At 48.7% G+C, this 22,045-nt stretch overlaps 1 protein-coding gene across 2 annotated transcripts in view; it reads left to right on the top strand.

Moving 5' to 3' along the window:
• The window catches only part of PDE9A (phosphodiesterase 9A), a 108,547-nt gene that overhangs the window by 45,413 nt on the left and 41,089 nt on the right, over positions 1-22,045 (top strand). Inside the window, exons 1-3 of one of the 2 annotated variants that reach the window (XM_032276780.1) lie at positions 8,507-10,032; positions 19,970-20,024; positions 21,040-21,110. Coding sequence is in view for 1 of the 2 variants with exons in the window: in XM_032276779.1 (XP_032132670.1) it covers positions 19,970-20,024; positions 21,040-21,110 (126 nt within the window). In the remaining variant the exon portion in view is untranslated. Of the gene's footprint in view, positions 1-8,506; positions 10,033-19,969; positions 20,025-21,039; positions 21,111-22,045 lie in introns of those variants that run through there. The other variant, XM_032276779.1, reaches the window with a different exon arrangement.

Here is a 22,045-nt window from a genome sequence, read left to right as displayed (position 1 = left end):
GTTAAGTTACTTGCAAATCAGTCTGATGCCTTTGAGCCCTACGTTTAAGCTTTGCATGAATGGTTCTAGAGGGCCCTTGCCCCAGGGATAGTTCAGTCCTGCTAAGACAAGATCCCTTTGGGGACTCCCCCAAACTCCTGGCTGATCAGCAAATTCCACTCTGACTGTTTAGAGTGCCAGCATCTGGAGATGAGCAGGAGAAGAGCCAGGGCCTGGAGGGTCACCGCGGGGACGCGGGCTTTTATGCTGAGTGACATGGGCAGCTATTAGAAGGCTGTCAGCAGAGGAGTGACATCATCAGACTTATGTTTTAAATCTCGCTCAGGGTGCTGTATGGAGATCATGAAAGGGGAGAAGTGAATCCAAGAGGGGGCTGCTCCTGTGGGAGGGGACAGACCCAGGCTGGGTGGGGCCGGGGTGGGGGCTGTGGAGGTGGTGGGAGTGCAGGCTCTAGCATGTTCTAAAGGAAGAGACAAGCTTTTTCCTAAGCAGAAGCAGGACATACAGAGACCCGTTCAGGGCTTCTCTGACCTGAGCACTGAGCGCTGGCCCAGGGAGGGGATTGCTGCAGAGGGGCTTGGCATGCTCTCAGACATCAGCTGAATGAGGAGCAGGCACAGTCAGGGCAGGCGACTCTCGGCTGTCAGCTCCGGGTGGGTGGCGTTGAAGTGTGGGGCTTGGTAAGGCCATCAGGGAGTGAGTGAGCACAAGCAGGAGGGGCCAGGCCTGAGCCGGACAGAGACCAAACCCGTCCATGGGAGAATGCTGGTGATGGGACGCCATCGAGGGCAGAGGGGTCAGAGCCCCAAAGCTCTGGAGACGCGAAGAGGCAAAGGAAGGCCGGCGTGGGTGGGACGTGGTGGGGCTTGTGCAGGCCAGCCGAGAGGGCGAGACGGCTGTGCTGAGGGCTGGAAGAGCGTCGCTGGGAGCTGAGGAAAGAGGGGTGTCTGTGTCACTTGGGGGACCATCCAGGACCAGTGGGAGATGGAGTTGGGCTCGTTAACGGAAAGAGAGGAAGAGCGTTGGAACGGGCTGTCCTAAGGCCAAGTGCTCCTCCCTGGAGGACTCTGGCAAAGGCTGTTGGCCTCGGGCTGTGCAGGCACCAGTGGCTGAGAGATGGGTGCCCGCTGCAGCCCTCCCAGAACTCAAATCCTACAAGCCACAAAGGGGCTTGAAAATGATCTGTCCTGAGAAGCGCAGAGGCTCACGTTAAACTCGGCATCGTAAGTTCCGAGTAAAGGAACAGTAAGCGGCGTTTCTTCTAAATGTGCCAGGCTGAGAAAATAGAAAACAGTGCTGCACCTGCAGACTTTGCGCCGTCTTTAGAGAGGCGCGGGTGTGACCTCCTCGCGAAGATCAGGTCCCAGCTCCCGCCGCCCTCACCGCAGCATGAGGCCAGCACGAGGCAGGTGCTTCAGGTGTGTGTTAGGAGCTGCACACACTTCTGCCTGGCTGGGCAAGACTTCCCTCTTCAGAGAGGATAAGCGGCCACATGGAAGGCCAGGCTGGGTGTCCCTAGAGGACCAGCCGAGGAACACCACGCTTATTCTGCAGGGAGGAGTCGCTGGGTCTCCAGGGTGCTGCATTCCCCTGCTGCCCCCCACCCCAGCAGCGTCAGCCCCTTCAACATCTCCGCAGTCACATCCGGGGGAGGCTAACACCACCTTTCCCCGCCTCTGGGCGCGTGGGGACCTGGCTCTCTAAATAGGCCATTATTCCAGGCTTTTCTTTAGGAGATAAAGTCAGTGTCAGGTAGACCCCCCATGGCTTTCCTGAGAAAAGAAAAGAGGCCCCTGAGAAGCGAGTTTAGAGAACACCTTTTCGCTTTGGGGCTTGTCCTTGGGAATTCCTCACTCTCTGTGGCAGCAGCCTTCCCTCTCCCATACGTCACCCTTGGGTCCCAGAGCCACCAAGCCGTGGCCCAAGGTCAGAAGGTAGCTCTAGCGATGCAGCCTTGAGTTCTGGCCTGTAAGCCACCCGGGTGCACTTAAATCAACAGGCTGCATTTCCAGTGGCAATAAAAGACCTCAGAAAAGGAAATGGGAGCTGTTTCCAGACTAGCACAGGGCTGCGGGGGTGGGGGTGGGGGCAGGGAGGCCCCTGATTCTTACCGGGTTTCAGTAAATGCCTCTAACAGGCCCGGTGGAACTGTGCAATGCAGAGGCGACCCAGGGTTTTGCTGTTTTGCTGCTTACATATTCAGGAAATAGTAAAGAGAAGAGTATATAAACAACATGACGTTGCATAGAAAAGAAAGACTAGGCCAGCCCTGGCCTGGGCCCACAACCCCAGTGCGAGCCGCAGAGACTCCTCAGGAGCGGTGAACACACAGCTCCCGCCGGGAAGGAGCAGGGTGCAGCCTCGATCTCCAGCTAGGGCAGAAGGAACGCCCCAGCCACCACAGGTCTTTGTTCACCAAGCATCATCTGTAGAAAAATCCTCTGTTCGCCTGCTCATGAGAGGCAATCATATGGATAGAGTGCTTCTCCCTTTTGTGGATAAAATGAAGCTCATAGCAACTACAAAAACAATGACCCAGGCTTCCCAGCATCTTTCTACGATGATAGTGCTGATTTTGGGGAGAACTCTGGAGCCTCAATCACTTTTATTTGATGTAAGCAGCTCAAATACAAAAAGTGGTGTTTTTCAGGTTATGAAACACGTGATCTCAGCTGACAGTGGTGGATGCGTGTCCCCCAAGTGCCCTCAGCTGCCAGGAGCCAGCAAAATTGATGATGTGACGTGGGTTGGGCACCATGATCACAGCACGCGGGAAAAGGACAAGGTCTCACCCAGCCTGGCCCTCGCTCAGCATGGCAGGTCGTGTGGGTCCGTGTGATCTCATGACCCTACCAAGGGGATCTTGTCTTTTTGACCAGAGCATTAGGGAGAGAGCCTGCTGCACGGTCACACACCAGGACAGCTCCCCACGGCCCGAGTCCCACGGGACAGCCAGGGGCTCATGATTTCTTAGGTGCAGCCGCAGTTGAGCCGTGATGTCACACTTAACCCAAGTGATGACAGCGTCTTCAACTTTAGAATGATTTAATACAACTAGGGCGCTGCTGTCGGGGTCTGGTTCTGCGTGTTCTCCTCCACATCCCTGCCTGCCCTGGGACCCAGGACCTGTCTTGAGTCACACACACCCTGCCCAGCCTCTGCATCCGGCCCCCCGGAGACCCACACCACATTCTACCTCTTGGCCAGGGACCAAGGGTGACTCAGAGGCTTCCATTTCCCAGGAGCTGTGTTGGCGCTGCTGTTTCCACAGGACAGTAAAAGGGGGCGTGTACGGAGGAGCATCCTCAGAGCCGGCGCTTGGGCTTCTGCAAGGCAGGGAAGCCGTGGCGGCAGGGCAGGCGGGCTGGCTGGCTGTGCCACCACGCGCATGTGAAGGGGTTTCTGGGGCAGCTATGGAACCCCGGAGCATGAGAGCCCCCCCAGGAGATGACCAAAGGCATCAAGAGTCCAGCCACAGTCCAAATGCAGATGCACAGTAAATGTAAAACACACACCAAATTCTGAAACTTAGTATGAAAAAAAGAATATAAAAATTCAGTCTTTTTTATATTGAGTTCGTGTTTCCTGGTTGAGATCATTGATATAACATAAAGCCCACCATTTTAAAGTGTACAACCTTGGCCAGGCATGGTGGCTCACACCCGTAATCCCAGCACTCTGGGAGGCCAAGGTGGGCGGATCACCTGAGGTCAGGAGTTTGAGACCAGCCTGGCCAACACAGTGAAACACCATCTCTACTAAAACTACAAACATTCGCCAGGCGTGGTGGTGCACATCTATAATCCTGGCTATTTGGGAGGCTGAGGCAGGAGAATCGCTTGAACCTCGGAGGCAGAGGTTGCAGTGAGCCGAGATCACACCACTGCACTTCAGCCTGGGTGACAGAGCGAGACTCCATCTCAAAAAAAAAAAGATAAAAAAGTAAAGTGTCCAGCCTCAGTTTTTTTTAGTGTATTCATTTTGTTGTGTAACCATCACCACTATTTAATTCCGGAACATTTCCATCAACCCAAAAAGAAAATCCCGTCCCTGTTGGCAGTCCCTCTCCATCCCCTTCCCCCACAGCCCCTGGCAGGCCCTGCTGTCCGTCCGTCCTGGATAAATCACATAACAGAATCCATGGGCTTTCCCACCTGGCTTATTTCACTTCGCACAGTATGTTCGAGGCTCACCATGTTGCGGCGTGTTTGTGGCTGAATGGCGTTCCGTGGCGTGGTTGCATCACCTTTGGTTTATTCATTCATCAGCTGATAGACATTTGGGCGTCTTCCACAAAGGCTGCTGTGAACATTTGTGTGCAATTTTTTGTGTGACAGATACATGGTGAAATGAGATATTCTGAGGTACATTGGATTAAATTAAATATTCACATTTCTTAAAATTCTAGCCATCGTGAAGGGAAGGGCCTGAGGGAAGTGCTGAAAGTTCACAGCAGAGGGTGCGGGATGTTGCCGGTGCGCCAGGCTGGCCTGTCCAGGAGGTCCCTGCAGCCTGGCTGGCAGGTCCCTTCCCCGCTAATGGCTGCCTCCTCCCATTCCTGAGTCCCCCTGCCTGAGGACCTTCTCTGTGCTGGGCACACCAAGAAGTGCTGGGGAGTGCCCGCCCTGAGGTCATCCTCCCGGTGAGAGGGAGCTGAGGGACAGGGGCCCAGCTTCCTTGCTCCACAGTGGGACTGTTCTCTGACATCATCTATGCAACTGCTCAAAAGAAGCTCAGAGTGAGGGGCTCCACCACGGTCACCTGTGCCACCTGCACGTCAGCTGACCTTCTGGGAGCTCTCTTCCCTTCCACACCTCAATCCACCACTCACTCCCAGAGCTTCCGGGGTTGGCTTCTAAATGCGCCACTAGCCCCCAGCTCCTTGTCTCCCATGGGCTTTTGAGGGTCTCAGACTGAGAACCTGAGACTTGGAAAGAGGAATCCAAGAGGGGTCAGCGCCCCCCATACTCATTCGTCATTTGGATGAGGTAGCCTTAGGAGAGCTACTTAACCCCACTGAGCCTCCATTTCCCTTGCAAAATATGAAATCACAATGCATACCTTGCCTGGTTCTTGGAAGGATAAATGAAGTAATTTATGCAAAATGCTGAGCACAGCGCCCGCCACTTGGTAAGTGCCCAGTAAACGGTTGCTATCATTGAAAACGACCTGGAGGGCATTTTTGAATGGCTAAAGTTATGCCTCTCTGGAATTGCCGAATTTTAATAGAACAGGAGTGCTTCCTAGGTCTAAAACAACTCTCAGAGGACTGGCTCTGTCTGCCCTGAAAGCTAAGTTCATGCTTGAAGTCCGAGCACCAACATGTTGCTTATGAGAGTAATCATGCTTCTTCATATTTGCTATCGAGTGCAGCTTCACTGTAGAAGGCTTTGCACGCATAGCCATAGTCACCCTTGCTTGCATTCTTTCTGAAACGAAAAGGCTGCAGTGTACACATGAAAAATAACCATTTCCAGAATTGTGTTTTCAGACTGACTCCCTTTAGGGTAGCCTAGATAACAAAGCCAGCAGCCCTTAGCATGCCACCGTCAGAGATACTGATGGCAAACAGTAATACAGACACCTTCGGGTTGCCCGGACGGCATTCTTTAGTCAAGTAGAGATGAGGACAGCGAACATTGCTGCAAGGACCTCAAGGCTACAAACATTCCGACTGCCCTCTGCGTTAGTGAGAACCAGGCCAACCCATCCCTGCCCACGGCTGTGTGCTGCCCACGGCTGTGTCCTGCCCACGGCTGTGTCCTGCCTGACTGCACTGACGTGCGCAGATCCTGTGGGTGCAGTTTGATGAGTTTTGCTTTTCTTGCTTTTGTTTTTGAGACAGTTTCGCTCTTGTTGCCCAGGCTGGACTGCAGTGGCGTGATCTCGGGTTCCAGCAGTTCTTCTGCCTCAGCCTCCTGAGTAGCTGGGATTACAGGCGCTCGCCACCATGCCTGGCTAATTTTTTGTATTTTTAGTAGAGATGGGGTTTCACCATGTTGGCCAGGCTGGTCTTGAACTCTTGACCTCTGGTGATTCATCCGCCTCGGGCCCCCAAAGTGCTGGGATTACAGGCATGAGCCAAGGTGCCTGGCCTCTGGCTGCTTTCAAGTTGTTGATTTCTTTCCTTTGTCTGTAGGTTTCAGCAGTTGGACTGTGATGTGCCTCAGTCTCATTTTCTTATTTATTCTTCTTCATGTTCATTGAGTTTAAATGGACTATGAATTTACATTTTCAGCAAATTTGCAAAATATTCAGCCATTGTTTCTTTAAGTGTGTTATATGCGCTATTCTTTCTCTCTAAAGACATATATATTAGAAAGTTCACTATTATCTTTCAAGTGACTGTGGCTTTGGGTTTTTCAATAATCTTTTTTTTCTCTGCCCTTCAAATCGGGTAATTTCTCTTTTTTTGCGGGGTTGGGGGGTGGGTGGGCAGGGGGAGCGGAGTCTTGCTCTGTTGCCCAGGCTGGAGTGCTGTGGTGTAATCTCGGCTCACTGCAACCTCTGCCTCCCCAGTTCAAGTGATTCTCCTGCCTCAGCCTCCCAGATAGCTGAGACTACAGGTGTGTGCTACCACGCTCGGCAAATTTTTTGTATTTTTGGTAGAGACTGGGTTTTGTTGTGTTAGCCAGGATAGTTTCGATCTTCTGGCCTCATGATCTGCCCACCTCAGCCTCCCAAAGTGCTGGGATTACAGGCGTGAGCCACTGCGCCCGGCCAAATTGGGTAATTTCTATTGATCTGTGCTTGATTTCCCTGACTCTTCCACTGACTCCAAACTGCTGTAAGCTGATCCGTGAATTTTTAATTTCAGCTATTATACTTTAAAATTCTAAAATTTCCACTTGATTCTTTTTTGTAGATTGCTCTCTTGGGACTCCCAAAGGTTTACTATTTACCGACATCTTTTTTGTTTAGGTACTTGGACGTACTCACAATTGCTGCATTAAAGTCTTTGTTAGCTCATTCAGCATCTGAGTTGACATGCGTCCGGGGCATCTGATGAGTGATTTTCGTGATTTTCTCTTGACCGTGGGTCACATTTTCCTGTTTCTTTGCATGTCTGTTTTCTATTGTAGACTAAGATCATGAATAACACCTAGTAGAGACGCTGGATTTTATCATCCTCTGAAGTGTGTTAATTTTGCTCTAGCAGTCAGTTACGTTACTGACCGACCACCTCGACCTTGGCGGCCTGGTTTTATGCTTTGTTAGGGTGGATCTCCAGAGTGACTCTTCTGTGGTTTTTGTAGGAAGCCTGCAGTATTTATCATGCGCCTCTAACTGGACTACACTTAAACTCCAAACTTTGTCTCCTCCACAGCAGGAGCTGGGATCTCCGCCACACTAGGCCCACACACGTGTAATTCAGGGACCCACCAAGGAACAGAAACAGGGTCGTTTGTACAGAATGTGGGTCCCAGCACCACGGCTTCCTCCTTTGTGAACTCTCCTTTCCATTTCCATCCTCTCTGACAACCTAAAACTCTGTCATCTGACACATCAACTTGGAACTTTTTGCTTAAGTTTTAGCCGTGTATATTATAAGGTCACTCTATAGCGGGAAAGAGGATATTCTTCCATTCTAGGCCAAGCATGGTGGCTCATGCCTGAAATCCCAGCACTTTGGGAGGCCAGGGTGGGTGGATCACCTGAGGTCAGGAGTTCAAGACCAGCCTGACCAACACGGTGAAATCCTGTCTCTACTAAAACAATACAAAAAAAAAAAAAAAAAAAAACAGTGGGCTGTGGTGGCGCACACCTGTAATCCCAGCCACTCAGGAGGCTGAGGCAGGAGAATCCCTTGAACTTGGGAGCCAGAGGCTGCAGTGAGCCGAGATGGCACCACTGCCCTCCAGCCTGGATGACAGTGTGAGACTCCATCTCAGAAAAAAAGAAAAAGAAATATTCTTTGATAGCAGCATAGGACTTCATTTTGCAGACGTACTATTGCGTATCCTACTGATGGATATTTGTCTTGTTTCCAGCCTTGTTATTACAGCAATCAGTTGGCTCTTTTAATTTCTCTTGCTACACACGTTGCAGCTGTGTACAACCTGTCAAAGTCTACAGATGTAGTAAAACCTTTGGTTTGCAAAAATGACTCAGTCTTTACTAGGTTTTTGTAAACATTGTGTCATTTGTGCCATAATCAGTTAGTTTATTGGATCATAGTTTATCCTGACAGAATCCTTCCTGGAACTAGTCTGTGGGGTCATTTGGTGCAGAGTCGAAGCCCCAGACACGTAGAGCCAGAGCTGATTTCCTTTGGCTTCACCATAATTAACCTCTCCCATAGGTTTATCAGGTTAGTGACACACACAGGCCGGCGGATAACGGACAAAGTCCCTGCAGTGTGTAGAATCAGCTGCTAGCTCCCAAATTCAAACTCCTCCGGCCACATCTATTTGGGTTTTCATACCCACACCCTCCTTTAGAGGCAAGAAGCTTTCATAGCCACACCCTCCCCGTGGGCAAGAAGCCACACACACAAAAAAAGTATCTCTGGGGTTTTCCGGAGGGAAAGCATGTGCAGAATGTCTTCCCTGTCATGGGCAAGTGCAGCTCTGTCCCGTCTTTGCGACCCTATAAAGGAGCCTGAGTGGAGGAGGGCAGGTCAGAATTGACGATGCCGTGACTTGGCCTCTCAGTGTCACGCAGCCCCTGCGGGTTATAAGAACGACTGAGCTAACCTGCACGAACCGCCTAGAACAGCACCCGGAGCATAGTTACAGCTCCTTACAGATGTCACAGTGCCTTTACAACAGGAAAGGGAAGTGCCTGCTGGCTGCCCCAGACGCTGCCAGCTTCATGGCATTTTTCTGCCTACAAACTAATCCTAAGGAAGAGAGGAGGTCATAGGGAGAAATTGCACCCAGTCAAGGGTAAACTTTACAAAACATGAAATTCCCCTCTCCAAAAAACAAAGGGAAGAAACTCAGTCCAGTGCCTGCCCCTGAGGTGAACCTGAAATGACAGAGCAGACACTCTCCAAAACTTCACATTTGGTCACCAGGGTCTTCGGTCAATTCTGCTTTCTTCGTCACATCTGAGTGGTCGAAACGCCAGTGATCTGGGCTATTCCTTTAGCTGCTGATAGACATGCAATCCCTTGGCAGGAGGAAGGGCTCCTGTGCCTTTAAGGTCACTGTTAATCATATAACTTTATTGTGTTCCTGGGCCATAAAGGAAATGTCCTCCTTGATCTGAATGTCTATTTTATGATGTCCATAAACAGCGAATTGCCCGTGACTGTTCCCGGAGCGAGAACGTCCTCAGCCAGTTGTGTGGTTCAAGGGCGGTTGCAGGGGTCAGGAGAGGGCAACAGTGGGACAAACAGGTGAGTTTGCTTCCCAGGAAGAGGGACATGCCCCCCCCCACCCCTCACTGACAGGGAAGCCTGCCAGCCCTTCCTCCACAGGGCCCTGGCTCTCAGGGATTGGAGGTTGGACCAGAGCAGAAATAAAGGCACCCTGCCCCCACCCTCCACAATCTTCAGGACGCCTGGAGTGCTTATCTCTTAGGGGCCAAGTGATGCAAATTATTTTCCCTAATGCAAAAATAAGATATCTCTTTCTGAAAGGATAGCAGAGGTATTTTTTCTAATGCTTGGGAAGTGTCTGCTGAGCATAGATTCACTGGAGGGTGCTCAGCACCCCACCCTGATGCTGCAGGTCAGGACAGACAAGGGGGAGCATGGCTCATTGCATCATACTCACAGCATGCAAATCTAAGCCCAGGGATGGTGTGCAGTGATGACTATCAAGGGCAATGGAACGGATGTGCGGGAGCTCCCAGGCCACATGCCCACACCCTTGTGATGTTATTTGCTCTACTCTTGCAGGTCAGATGCTTGGGATGGTAATGCCCATGCTGATGTTCCTAGGTCCCCTCCCTCAGTGCACCCCTCTGGGGGCCAGCATGTTATATTGCTAGGGCCGTGTGTGCTTTCATTTGCCTAGGGGAGAAAAGTACGCATTCCCGTTAGCTCAGGTGCACAGAGGACGAGGACGGAAGAACGGCTGTTGTGTGACTATTCTCTTTAGCGTAAGATAAAAAGGAGATACGCAAATCAGCTGGCTAGCCAACCAAATTAGCTTATTACATTAAACTAATCTTTAGAATCAGAATTATAGGTCAGGCTGTGCTAGCGATCAGTTAAATCAAATTTCATGTCATTCTGCGCTGGGTAGACTCAGGATTTGCCTGAAACAAGTAAACAATTCCTGGAAGAAGTGGGCGAGGCAGAGGCTGGAACTGTTCGCTCAGCCCAAGGTAGAGTCAGGCAGTGGCTTCTGGGCACCATGTGGGGTGGGGGCAGCCGTGCCCTGGACACGTATGACCATGGGGCGGGATGTCCATCCTGCCACCCACAAGGCTGCGTCCTGCCTGGGAATGAGGCTGGCAGCCCACAGGCCCCTCCTCAGTCCCTCCAGAGATTTGCTTCATTCCAGTCCCCTGGGCCCCTCTATTGCAAACCCATGGCCCAAAGCTGGCCTGATCTGGCAGCATCTAAAAACAGGACCCGGACTCTGCCAGACTCCAGGATTGCCCTGGAACAAACCTAAAGTCTCCTATGATATGCAGACAACTCTGTCAGCCCCGCCCAGCATTCCCTGCAGGTGCTTGTCAGGCGAAGAGACCAGCAGGAGCAGCACCCAGGTGAGCTCACTTTAACGAACCCAGGTATGTGCAGGCAGGAAGCAGCCAGGAGTTGAGGCTTAAGAGGAGCCTACCTAAAATCGCTGTTATAACTGATTGATCCTCAGTGTAGTCAAATCTGCCTTTATTAAAGTCATTGGTGTCTAGAGGTAAATCCCCATTAGCTTGCAGCAGCATCCTTGAAATCCACTCTAGCATGCAGACTTTCTGGGGCACTTTTAGATATTTTATTGGTTGTTCTTGTGGGACAGTTTCCTTTGGAGAACATGTGAGTTGCCTGTGAATATCAGCTTGCTCTCCCTCGGTTTCCGTCACCCAGATCAGCAAGAGTGAATGCTGACCCCCCCCTCCCTTGGGGGCTTATTTGCACTCTCCCCATTTGCTCAAAAACTTCGAGGTCCAGAGGGACCCTAAAGACCCTGCCGTGTCCACCTGTGATTTACCAGCATCCTGAGGCCATTGCTGGGTTTTCTTGAAACTATTAAGACATTATCAACGTGAAATGACTTGAATATGCTTTAATTTTTTTTAATTCAATATACGTCCTGCAGCATTTAGGATAAAGAGGTAGGTGTCATACATAATATCAAATTTGGCTGACATGAGGCAATTTTGCCACAAAGTTTGGGAAGATGAACATTTGCAATTGAGAATTGTTTGCTGCGCCCAAAATCCAGCGGTTTCAGGCTCTCTGAGGGTTCCGGAGGCACTAGAGGGAGTAAGGGCCACATTCAGGTGGTGCAGGCAGGATTCACCCCTTCACAGCCTGGAGGTGGTGCCCGGAGCTCACCCTGTCACTCCAAGGATGACGACACCCCAGGGAGGTGGTGGAAGCAGGAAAGGAGGTCAGAGGGAACCTGGGCCATCAGCGGGCCTCCACGGTGCGGAAGCACCATAGCGCCAACAGCAATAGCAGAGGCAGGCCGGGCTTACGTGGCCAGGGCTGGGCTGGCACTGTCCTGAGCTCTTGACACGCATGAAATCACCGTTGTTTTAAGTTCCGGACTCCCCTGGGAGGAAACTGCGGCCACAGCAGGAATTCCAATGATTCTAGGGTCAGGAGGGGAGTCACCCACTTCCTGATCACGGCTCTGTTTGTGGATGCGTGGGTGTGGTTGGCCTTTGCGCACAGTGGCAGTTTTGCTGCTTTTCCCCAGCAAAAGAATGCAGATTTTGCATTATCTAAAGAGGCGGTTCCGTGAGGCCACTGTGCTGAGTCCCATATACTCCATCGGTGTAAGGGATACCACCTGGGCAGTGCCCCCCGCCCCCGGCCCTGAGTGTTCTCACTGGGAGCGCAGATTTGTGTCTGTACGCCTCCTGAGAACAACTGATACGCTGGCCTGGGTGGCACGCTGGCGAGGTGTGGCTGTGACGTGGACTGGGATACCAGCATCTGCCCCAGCACTGAACCGGGCAGAGAGAAGGAATGGGCGAAGCGGCATGCAAGTGATGGCTACTTGTGGTGGAAATGAGATGCAGCCGCACAAACACTGTCACGCTTGAAGGGTTCCATCTCCAACGTCCAAAGGAAAATTCTTCCTTCACTTTTATTCCATTCTGTCTATACATTTATTTCGAAGGATAGATTCACATGCTGTTGTAAGGATGCTTACAGAGAAAGCCCATTCATTGCCCAGTCTCTCCCAGTGGAGACATCTTGCAAAACTCCAGCCCAATGTCACAGCCTGGCACTGACCGTGACGCTGGCCAGGCCAGGTCCAGAACACTGTGTCCCCACAGGGGTCCTGCCTGCTGCTCTTTAATAGCCACGCCGCTTCACTTCCATTCCCCCACCAATCCCTGTCCCTGGTCTTTATTTTTATGATGTTGTCATTTCTGGCATGTTCTATACATGCAGTCGGTGACTTTGGGATTGGCTCCTTTCACCCAGCACGATCCCCTGGCATCCATCCGGGTTGTCGGCTGTATCCGTGGTTCACTCCCTTATTTCTAAATCATACTCCAAGGTTTGGATGGACCACGTTTTGGATGGATCACCTGAGTTCGGAAGTCATCCAGTCTTCCTTGAAAGGCCTCTGCACTGTTTCCATTGGCGGCTGCTACAGATACATCCGCCGTGAACATGTGCACAGGCCTTCGTGAGGACCTCAGTTTTCATCTCTCTGCCCTGGACTGAAATTGCTAGGTCAGACGGGGCTTGCATCGTTAGTCGGTTTTCTCTGTCTTTTGAAGAACCTACCAGCCTGTTTTTAGAATGACTGTGCCATTTTTCATTCCCACCAGCCACGAGTGAGTGATCCATGTTTCCACATCCGTTCCAGCATTTGGGGTTGGCGCTGTGTTGTATCCGGGCCATTTTGACAGGTGCGCGGTGGTTTTTTGCTGTGGTTGTAATTGGCACTTCCTAATGGCCAGTGGTGCTCAGCATCTTTTCACGGGCTTCTTGCCAGCCGTGACTTTCTCCAGTACCTGTCTACTCATCTCTTTCCTGCTTTCAAATTGGCTGGTTTTGTTTTCTACCATTGAGTTTTGACCATTCTTTTTTATTTTTTTTGAGATGGAGTTTCACTCTTGTTGCCCAGGCTGGAGTGCAATGGCGCGGTCTCAGTTTGCCGCAACCTCTGCCTCCTGGATTCCGGGCATTCTCCGGCCTCAGCCTCCCGAGTCCCTGGGATTGCAGGCATGCACCACCACACCTGGCTAATTTTGTATTTTTAGTAGAGATGGGGTTTCTCCATGTTGGTCAGGCTGGTTTCAAACTTCCGACCTCAGGTGATCTGCCTGCCTCAGCCTCCCAAAGTGCTGGGATTACAGGCGTGAGCCACTGTGCCTGGCCCATTCTTTCTTTATTCTGTATGCAAGTCTTTGTCAGATATGTGTCTTGCAAATATTTTCTCCCAGACCACATAGCTTGTCCTGTCATCCTCTTACAGGATCTTTCTTCGAGCAAAAATTTTAGTTTTGATGAGGTCCAGTTTATCAACTTTTCTTTTTCTGGTTTGTGCTTTTGCTGTCAAGTCTAAAAACTTCCTGTCTTACCCACAACCCTGAAGATTTTCTCCTATTTTTTCTCTCTAAATGTTTTCTGGTTTTATATTTTCCATCTCTGGTCCATGGTCCACTTTGCATTGATATTTATATAAACTGTGGATTCTAGGTCAAAGCTCTTTTCCTTTCTTTTTTTTTTTTTTGGTTGGCCTGTGGATATCTAATTTTTCAAACACTATTTATTGAAAGGCTCTCTTTTCTGCCTTGAATTTCTTTTACATCTGGGTCAAAAATCAACTGGGTGTGTTTGTACGGACATGGTCACAGGCTCTCTGTTCCTTTCCATTGCTATACCTGTGTGTCTTTCTACCTGTGTGTCTTTCTCACAGTCTTATATAACCAAATTTATATCATAAGTCTCCAAATAAGGTAGGCTGATTTCTCCCATTTTATCTGTTGTTTTTCAAAATTGCTTTTATTCTTGTGAGTCCTTTGCCTTTCTAACTAAATGTTAGAATAATCTCTATTTCTACAAAAAAGAAAAAGTCTTCTAGCCTTTCAATGGAAATTTTGTAAAACCTGTTTACCAGAGTGGGGAGCATTTACTGTGCTTAGCCTTCCAACCCATTAACGTGGTCAGTCTTTCCATTTGTTTTTATCTTCTTTGATTTCTTTCATTAATGTTTTGTAGTTTTCAATATAACTTCTGCATACGTTTTGTTAGTTTTACACCTAGGGGTACTTTTGAGTGATTATAAATGGTACTGGTGTTTATTTGTTTGTTTGTTTGTTTTTGAGATAGGGTATTTGTCCCTGAGGCTGGAGTGCAGTGGCGTGATCACGGCTCACTGCAGCCTCAGCCTCCCAAGGTCAGGCAATCCTCTCACCTCAGCCTCCTGAACTGCTGGAACCACAGGCACATACCACCATGCTTGGCTAACTTTTTTTTTTTTTTTTTTTTTTTGAGATGAAATCTCACTGTCACCCAGGCTGGAGTGCAGTGGCGAGATCTCCGCTCACTGCAACCTCCGCCTCCTGGGTTCATGCAGTTCTTCTGCCTCAGCCTCCCGAGTAGTTGGGATTACTGGTGCACACTACCAGGCCTGGCTAATTTTTTGTATTTTTAATAGAGACGGGGTTTCACCATGCTGGCCAGGCTGGTCTCGAACTCCTGACCTCGTGATTTGCCTGCCTTGGCCTCCCAAAGTGCTGGGGTTACAGGCGTGAACCACTGTGCCCAGCCTTTTTGTTGTTGTTGTTGTTTTGTTTTTGTAGAGATGGAGCTCTCTCTTTGTTCTCCAGGCTGGTCTCAAACTCCTGGGCTCAAGCAATCCTCCCACCTCAACCTCCCTAAGTGCTGGGATTACAAGCATGAGCCACTGTGCGTGGCTGGTATTTTACTTATAATTTCAGTGTCTGCATGGTCATTGCTAGTACATACAATTGTAAATACAATTGAATTTTGTATGTTTTTCACCCTGCAAACTTGCTAAACTCTTCTTCGTTCTAGGAGGGTTGTGTTTTGTTGTTTGTAGATTCCTTGGGGTTTTCTATGTAGACCACATGTCATTGGCTAACAGGGACAGTTTTCTTTCTTCCTTTCTAATCTGTTTGCCTTTTATTTCTTTCTCTTGCCTATTGCACCGGCTAGAACTTCCAGCACTCGGTTAATTATCAGGCGTGAGAGCAGATAGCCTTGCCTTATGAGGGTCTTAGACACCAAGCACTTGTCTTTCACTGTGAAGTACAGCTGGCTCTTCTCTATCTGTGTGTTCCATATCCATATATCCAACCGACCACTGATCAGAAATATTTTAATAACAATTAAAAATACAAACAAGCAAACAATACAGTATAGCAACTATTCACGTAACATTCACATCGTATTAGGTATTCTGAGTAACCTAACGATGATGTAGAGTGTACAGGAAGATGTGTATAGGTTATATGCAAATATGACACCATTTTATATAAGGAATTTGAGTATCCTTGGATTTCAGCATCCTTTTCGGGGAGTCCTGGAACCAATCCCTCAGGGACACCAAGGAATGACTGTATAATGTTAGCTGTAAGGTTATGGTTGATGCTTTTTTTTTTCTCGCTCTTGTTGCCTAGGCTGGAGCACAATAGTGCAATCTCGGCTCACTGCAACCTCCACCTCCTGTGTTCAAGCAATTCTCCTGCCTCGGCTCCCTGAGGAGCTGAGATTACAGGTGCCTGCCACTACCACGCCCAGCGAATATTTGCATATTTAGTAGAGACGGAGTTTCACCATGTTGGCCAGACTGGTCTTGAACTCCTGACCTAAGGTGATTGACCTGCATCTGCCTCCCAAAGTGCTGGGATTACAGGCATGAGCCACCATGCCAGCGGGTTGATGCTTTTAATCAATTTGAAGAAGTTCTCCTCCATTCCTAACTTTAAGAGAGTTTTCTCATGAACATGTGTTGAATTTTGTCAGATTTTTTTTAAGAATTAGTTGATATGATCATGTGATTTTTCTTCTTTAGCCTGTTGATTGGAGATTTACATTGATTGGTTTCCAAATATTGAACCAACCTTATATCCCTGGAATAAACCGCACTCAATCTTGATGTGCAGTTATTTTTACACGTGACTGAATTCTGCTTGCTATTTTGTTAGCGATTTTTGTATCTATATCCATGAGGGATGTCAGCATGTAGTTTTCTTTTTGTTGTTGTTTCTCGTCTGCATTTGGTATCAGGGTAATACTAACTTCATAAAATGAATGGGGCCCAGGCGCAGTGGCTCACGCCTGTAATCCTAGTGCTTTGGGAGGTCAAGGTGGGCAGATCACTTAAGGCCAGGAGTTCAAGACCAGCCTGGCTAAAATGGTGAAATCTCATCTCTACTAAAAATATAAAAATTAGCCAGGCTTGGTGGTGGGCACCTATAATCCCAGCTACTCAGGAGGCTGAGGCAGGAGAATCGCTTGAACCCAGGAGGCAGAGGCTGCAGTGAGCCGGGACGGCACCACTGCACTCCTGTTCAGAGTGAGACTCCATCTCAAAAAAAAAAAAGAATAGTAGTGTTCCCTCCTTTTCTGTTTTCTGAAAGGTATGGTTCAGAATCACATTGACTTTTTAAACATTTGGTAGAATTTTCTATTAAATGTTTAGAAGCATCTTGGCATGGACATTTCATTTTGGGAAGTTTTAAAATCAGAAATTGACTTTTGCTAATAGTTTCAGGCTGTTTTAAATTACCTGCTTCCTATTGAATGAGTTACAGTACTTCATGCCTCTCTAGGAATTGGTCCATTTGATTGAAGACGTCAGTTTTCTGTGAGCAGAGGCATCTGTAGTGTTCCCTTATTATCCTTTTGATGGTTGCAGGGTCTGTAGTGATGTTGCCTCTTAATTCCTGATATTGACAATCTGTGTCTTCTCCCTCCTGGTTTCTTTGTCAGCCTTGCTAGAAGTTTGACGATTTGTTATTTTCAAATAATAGCTCTGTTTTGTTGATTTTCTCCATCGTTTTTCTGTTTTCTATTACTGGGATTTCTATTCCCTGTCTTTGTGATTTCCCACCTTCCTTCCTTCTTTCCTTCCTTTGCTATCGTTGTAGGTTTACTTTGCTCTTCTGTTCCTGGGTTCCCATGGTGGGATCTTGGCTTATTGAGTTGAGACTTTTTCTCTCTTCTAATGGAAGCACATAGTGCTGTAAATTTCCCTCTCAGCATTGCTTTAGTTGTGTCTCACAGCTAAAGTTTGTGTGGTATTTTCATTTTCATTTGTTTTTAATGTCTTTTTAATTTTCCCTTGAGACTTCCTCTTTGACCCTTAAGTTACTTAGAAGTAAGTTGTTAAGTTTCCAAGTGTTTGGAGATTTTTCTACTATATTTCTGTTACTGATTTCTAGTTTCTGTTGCGGTCAGAGAACATACTGTGTATGGCTTCAGTTCTTTTAAATTTGCTGAGGTTTCCTTTATGGCCCAGGATATGGTCTATTGCGGTGTATGCTCTGTAGGCACCTGACATGAATGCAGCATTCTGCTGCTGTTGAGTGACATGGTCTCTAAATATTTATCGTCTAACGGACTTCTAAATATACCTCAAGACTCTGAGATCATTCACGATCAAAGGTTGTATGATACACTACTCTTTCCAAAGAATTCCTAAGTGATCTAAACCCCTGCTGAGTTCACCAACTGGCCTGTGAAACCCTGTGATGATTCTTGTTAATGGGATCTACTTTTCTTTCCTAGTAAGTGAGGGCCTTTCTGGAGGTGAGGGCCTGGAGCCCACACCAGTTCAACGTATGGCTGTATGAAAACTTTCTGGCTGACATTTATATGCTTGTAGTTTCAAGAGATATAACAAAATGTTATTTTTCTTCTTATAATTACGTCATACAGTGCTAAAGCCAGAGGAAACCTGGGGTCATGTGGTCTACCCTCTCATCTGACAGGTGACATGATGAGGTGTTGCGAAGTTAATTTAAACTGATTCGTTTTTTTAAAAATGTTTAAATGATATGAATATCTTAATTATAGAAAATGTATAAGAAAAGGGGGGAATGCATAAGGTATAGGGAAGCAAGAATTTTAAAATAAAAGGTAATAAAACTTAACAACTGAAGATGACTACTACATTACTTTGGTGGACACTCTCCCAGTGTGTCTTCAGAATCAGGTTCACTCTGATTTACTGTTTTAAAATCTTTTTTTCTTGTACTTTAACAACAGACATGAACATTTTTCAAAATATTATTTCTAATAGTAGAATACCATTCCAGATATATGTCTGATGATACAGTTATCTCATCATTTATTTAACGAATCTCCATCGGGTGGGCAGGCAGTTTGTTACCGTTTCCTCTACGTTAAATAACACTGTGATGAACAGCCTCTGTGTACATGTGTGATCATTTCCTGGAAATGGGACCTGGGTCAGTGCTTGTGAACATTTTTTTTTTTTTTTTTTTTTTTTTTTTGAGATAGAGTCTTGCTTCTGTTGCAGCCTCTGCCTCCCGGGTTCAAGCGATTCTCCTGCCTCGGCCTCCCCAGGAGCTGGGATTACAGGCGCCCGCCACCATGCCCAGCTAATTTTTGTATTTTTAGTAGAGTCAGGGTTTCACCATGTTGGCCAGGCTGGTCTCGAACTCCTGACCTCAGGTGGTCCACCCGCCTCAGCCTCCCAAAGTGCTGGGATTACAGGCGTGAGCCACTGCACCCAGCCACTTGTGAACATTTTTAGCTTTTGAGCCCCATTGCCAAGTTAGATTCTTGTTTGGCAGCTTTGGTTTTATTTGTTTTGGTTATAATGGAGGATTAGACATCAAGTCAGCGTAGAAGATTACGCAAACTTGGCCAGGTACAGTGGCTCACGCCTGTAATCCCTGCACTTTGGGAGGCCGAGGTGGACAGATCACGAGGTCAGGAGATGGAGACCATCCTGGCCAACATGGTGAAACCCCAAATCTCCTAAAAATACAAAAACCAGCTGGGTGTGGTGGCGAGCACTTGTGATCCCAGCTACTTGGGAGGCTGAGGCAGGGGAATCGCTTGAACCCGGGAGGCAGAGGTTGCAGTGAGTCAAGATCATACCACTGCATTCCAGCCTGGTGACAGAGTGAGACTCTATCTCAAAAAAAAAAAAAAATTACTCAAACTTACAACTAAGCCTCGTGGTGTAGGTTCTCGGTGTTCTGGGGCATGAGAACCTAGTAGAGACCTCGCCCTTCCTCAGCATGTCGCCATGCTGAAAGGGACAGCCCTGTGGGCATCTACAGCTTCCTAGGCGGTATCTGGCATTGGGCCTGGTCAGGAAACGGGAAAGCAGACAGGTTCCATTTCGCCTGGGACCTGGACCTTGTAAAACCAGTCACCCAGCCCAGTTTTACGGGCCAGGCAACAAAGGGAGAAGAAACTCCTTCGACCCGGGCCTGCTTCCTCTCCGCAGACCCGCCGTGAGAACACCATGTTCTGTGTTGAGACGTGCCTTGAACTCACATTGTCACAGTAATTGCCCCCATAAAATAGACCTGGGCACTAAGAGGAAGCTTCCTGTGTCTAGAAACCCAGTCCTGCCTGCTTTTTATAGCTGGTGCGAGGGCAGGAGAACCACAAGCCCTGCCAGGCTGCTGAGAGGCCACTGAGGCACAGATGGGCTATGGGCCTGGAGCCGCACCGGAGGGAAGGAGCATTTGAAAGAGCCCAGGTCCAGAGAAGCCCCGGGCTGCTGCCAGGAAGGCCGGCGCATGCCTTCAGGTAATAGGCAGCTCCTCCGCCACAGCCTCTGCGTCCCAACACGTGGGATTCGGGCCGCCATGGCCTACGCGTCTTTTCCTCTTGTCCGTGTTCCATCTGTCTTTTTTCTTTGGCCTCTAGAGAAAGAAGAACTGATCCAGAGTGTGCTGGCGCAGGTTGCAGAGCAGTTCTCAAGGTACAGAGTCTTCTGAACTTACAACCAGCCAGAGATGGGCACTGCTTTCTCTAAGAGCGAGGGTGGGCCTCGGCACAGAGGCTGGCCTTGGCCGCCAGGCATGGCTGTCTCTCCTGCCTGGAGGAGCCTCCCGCACAGCTTCTGTAACTAAACCAGCTTGGATGGGGCCCAGGAAATGCTCACCTTAGACCTAAGATGGTGTGGAGTGGGTGCATTAGAATGTGAGCTCATGCGGTCAAGAACGTCCTCCACCGGCTCTTCCGGGGTCGGAGAACCATCTCTAAGACTTGGCTCTGTTGTAAAATAAGCTTTCTCACTGAGCTTCTATGTAGTTAGGGGACTGCCTTTTCATCTGAGTCATTCCACCACATTTTCAAGACTGACTTTTCTGTGGTGTCTTACTGCCTAGGTTAATTAAAATGGTGAAAAGGGCAGATGGGTACAATTTTTAAAAACTTTCAAATTGGCCGGGCACGGTGGCTCACACCTGTAATCCCAGCACTTTGGGAGGCTGAGGCGGGCAGATCACCTGAGGTCGGGAGTTTGAGACAAGCCTGACCAACATGGAGAAACCCCATCTCTACTAAAAATACAGTATTAGCCGGGCATGGTGGCACATGCCTGTAATCCCAGCTACTCAGGAGGCTGAGGCAGGAGAATCGCTTGAGCCCGGGAGGCGGAGGTTGCGGTGAGCCAAGATCGCACCATTGCACTCCAGCCTGGGCAACAAGAGTGAAACTCCATCTCAAAAAAAAAAAAAAAAATTTCAGATTGTTTGACTGGGCTGGAGCCTCCAGAGAACACAACACGTCCTCCGAAGGTGTGTGTGCCATCCAGGGAGGGCGCCAGGACTGGACCATCTCAGCAGCATGAGCAAAGGGAGGACCACGTGTCCTCCCCAGAAAGCCTGGGTCCCCTACTCAGGTCTGCAGAAGTAAATGTGCCCACCAGCTTGGCAAATGCACCCCCTGATTCCTCCCCATGGGTTATTTTTCCTCTCTCTTTTCATTCCTAGAGCATTCAAAATCAATGAACTGAAAGCTGAGGTCGCAAATCACTTGGCCGTGCTAGAGAAACGCGTGGAATGTGAGTGAGGTTTTTGTTTCCTTTTTGCTTCTCTGTCCTTTAACCTCTATTCAAATTAAACACTTGAACAGGGAGGAGTTCGGTGCTGAAGGTAAATGCGAACATCTTTTCTCTGTGAAATGCTGGAAAATTACCTTTGATGTTAACAAAGGCTAGCACAGTGACTAAGCATTTTATTTCTATTTTAAAAGAAATGCAGCTCATGGTATAAAGCATTCCTGCAGCCCCAAAGAGTAAAAATGAATGCATGAAACCCCCCTCCTCCCACGCTTAGCCCCTCTGAGAACCTCTGCTGAGTGTCTTGTCTGTCTCTCTCTTTTTTTTTTTTTTTTTTTTTTTTTTTTTTGAGACAAGAGTTTCACTCTTGTTGCCCAGGCTAGAGTGCAACGGCGGGATCTCAGCTCACCACAACCTCCTCCTCCCAGGTTCAAGCAATTCTCCTTGCCTCAGCCTCCCGAGTAGCTGGGATTACAGGTGTGTACCACCACACCCGCCTAATTTTGTATTTTTTAAGTAGAGACAGGGTTTCTCCATGTTGGTCAGGCTGGTCTTGAACTCCCGACCTCAGGTGATCTGCCCGCCTCTGCCTCCCAAAGTGCTGAGATTACAGGCGTGAGCCACCATGCCCGGCCTTGTCTGTGTCTCTTTTTGTGTAAATGAAGACATTCTCTGCACACTGAGCTGCACCCTGTGGGTCACAATTTTGGAATTTTCTACGAAGTTGTTATGTCTGGTTTCTGATACAGTCTGGATGTGCGTCCCCTCCAAATCTCATGTTGAAATGTCATTCGCAGTGTTGGGGGTGGAGCCGGGTGGGAGGGTTTGGGTCAGCAAGGCAGATCCTCCTGAATGGCGCGGTGCTGTCCTCGAGGCAGTGAGTTCTCGCAAGATCTGCTTGTTTAAAAGCGAGTGGCACCTCTCTACCCTCCTGCTTC

This window comes from Sapajus apella, unplaced genomic scaffold (genome assembly GCF_009761245.1).
Source record: "Sapajus apella isolate SASKATOON/1434 unplaced genomic scaffold, GSC_monkey_1.0 scaffold8, whole genome shotgun sequence".
Taxonomy (NCBI): Eukaryota; Metazoa; Chordata; class Mammalia; order Primates; family Cebidae; genus Sapajus; species Sapajus apella.
The sequence above is the reverse complement of the archived record's forward strand: the minus strand, read 5'-3'. Positions and strand labels throughout refer to the sequence as shown.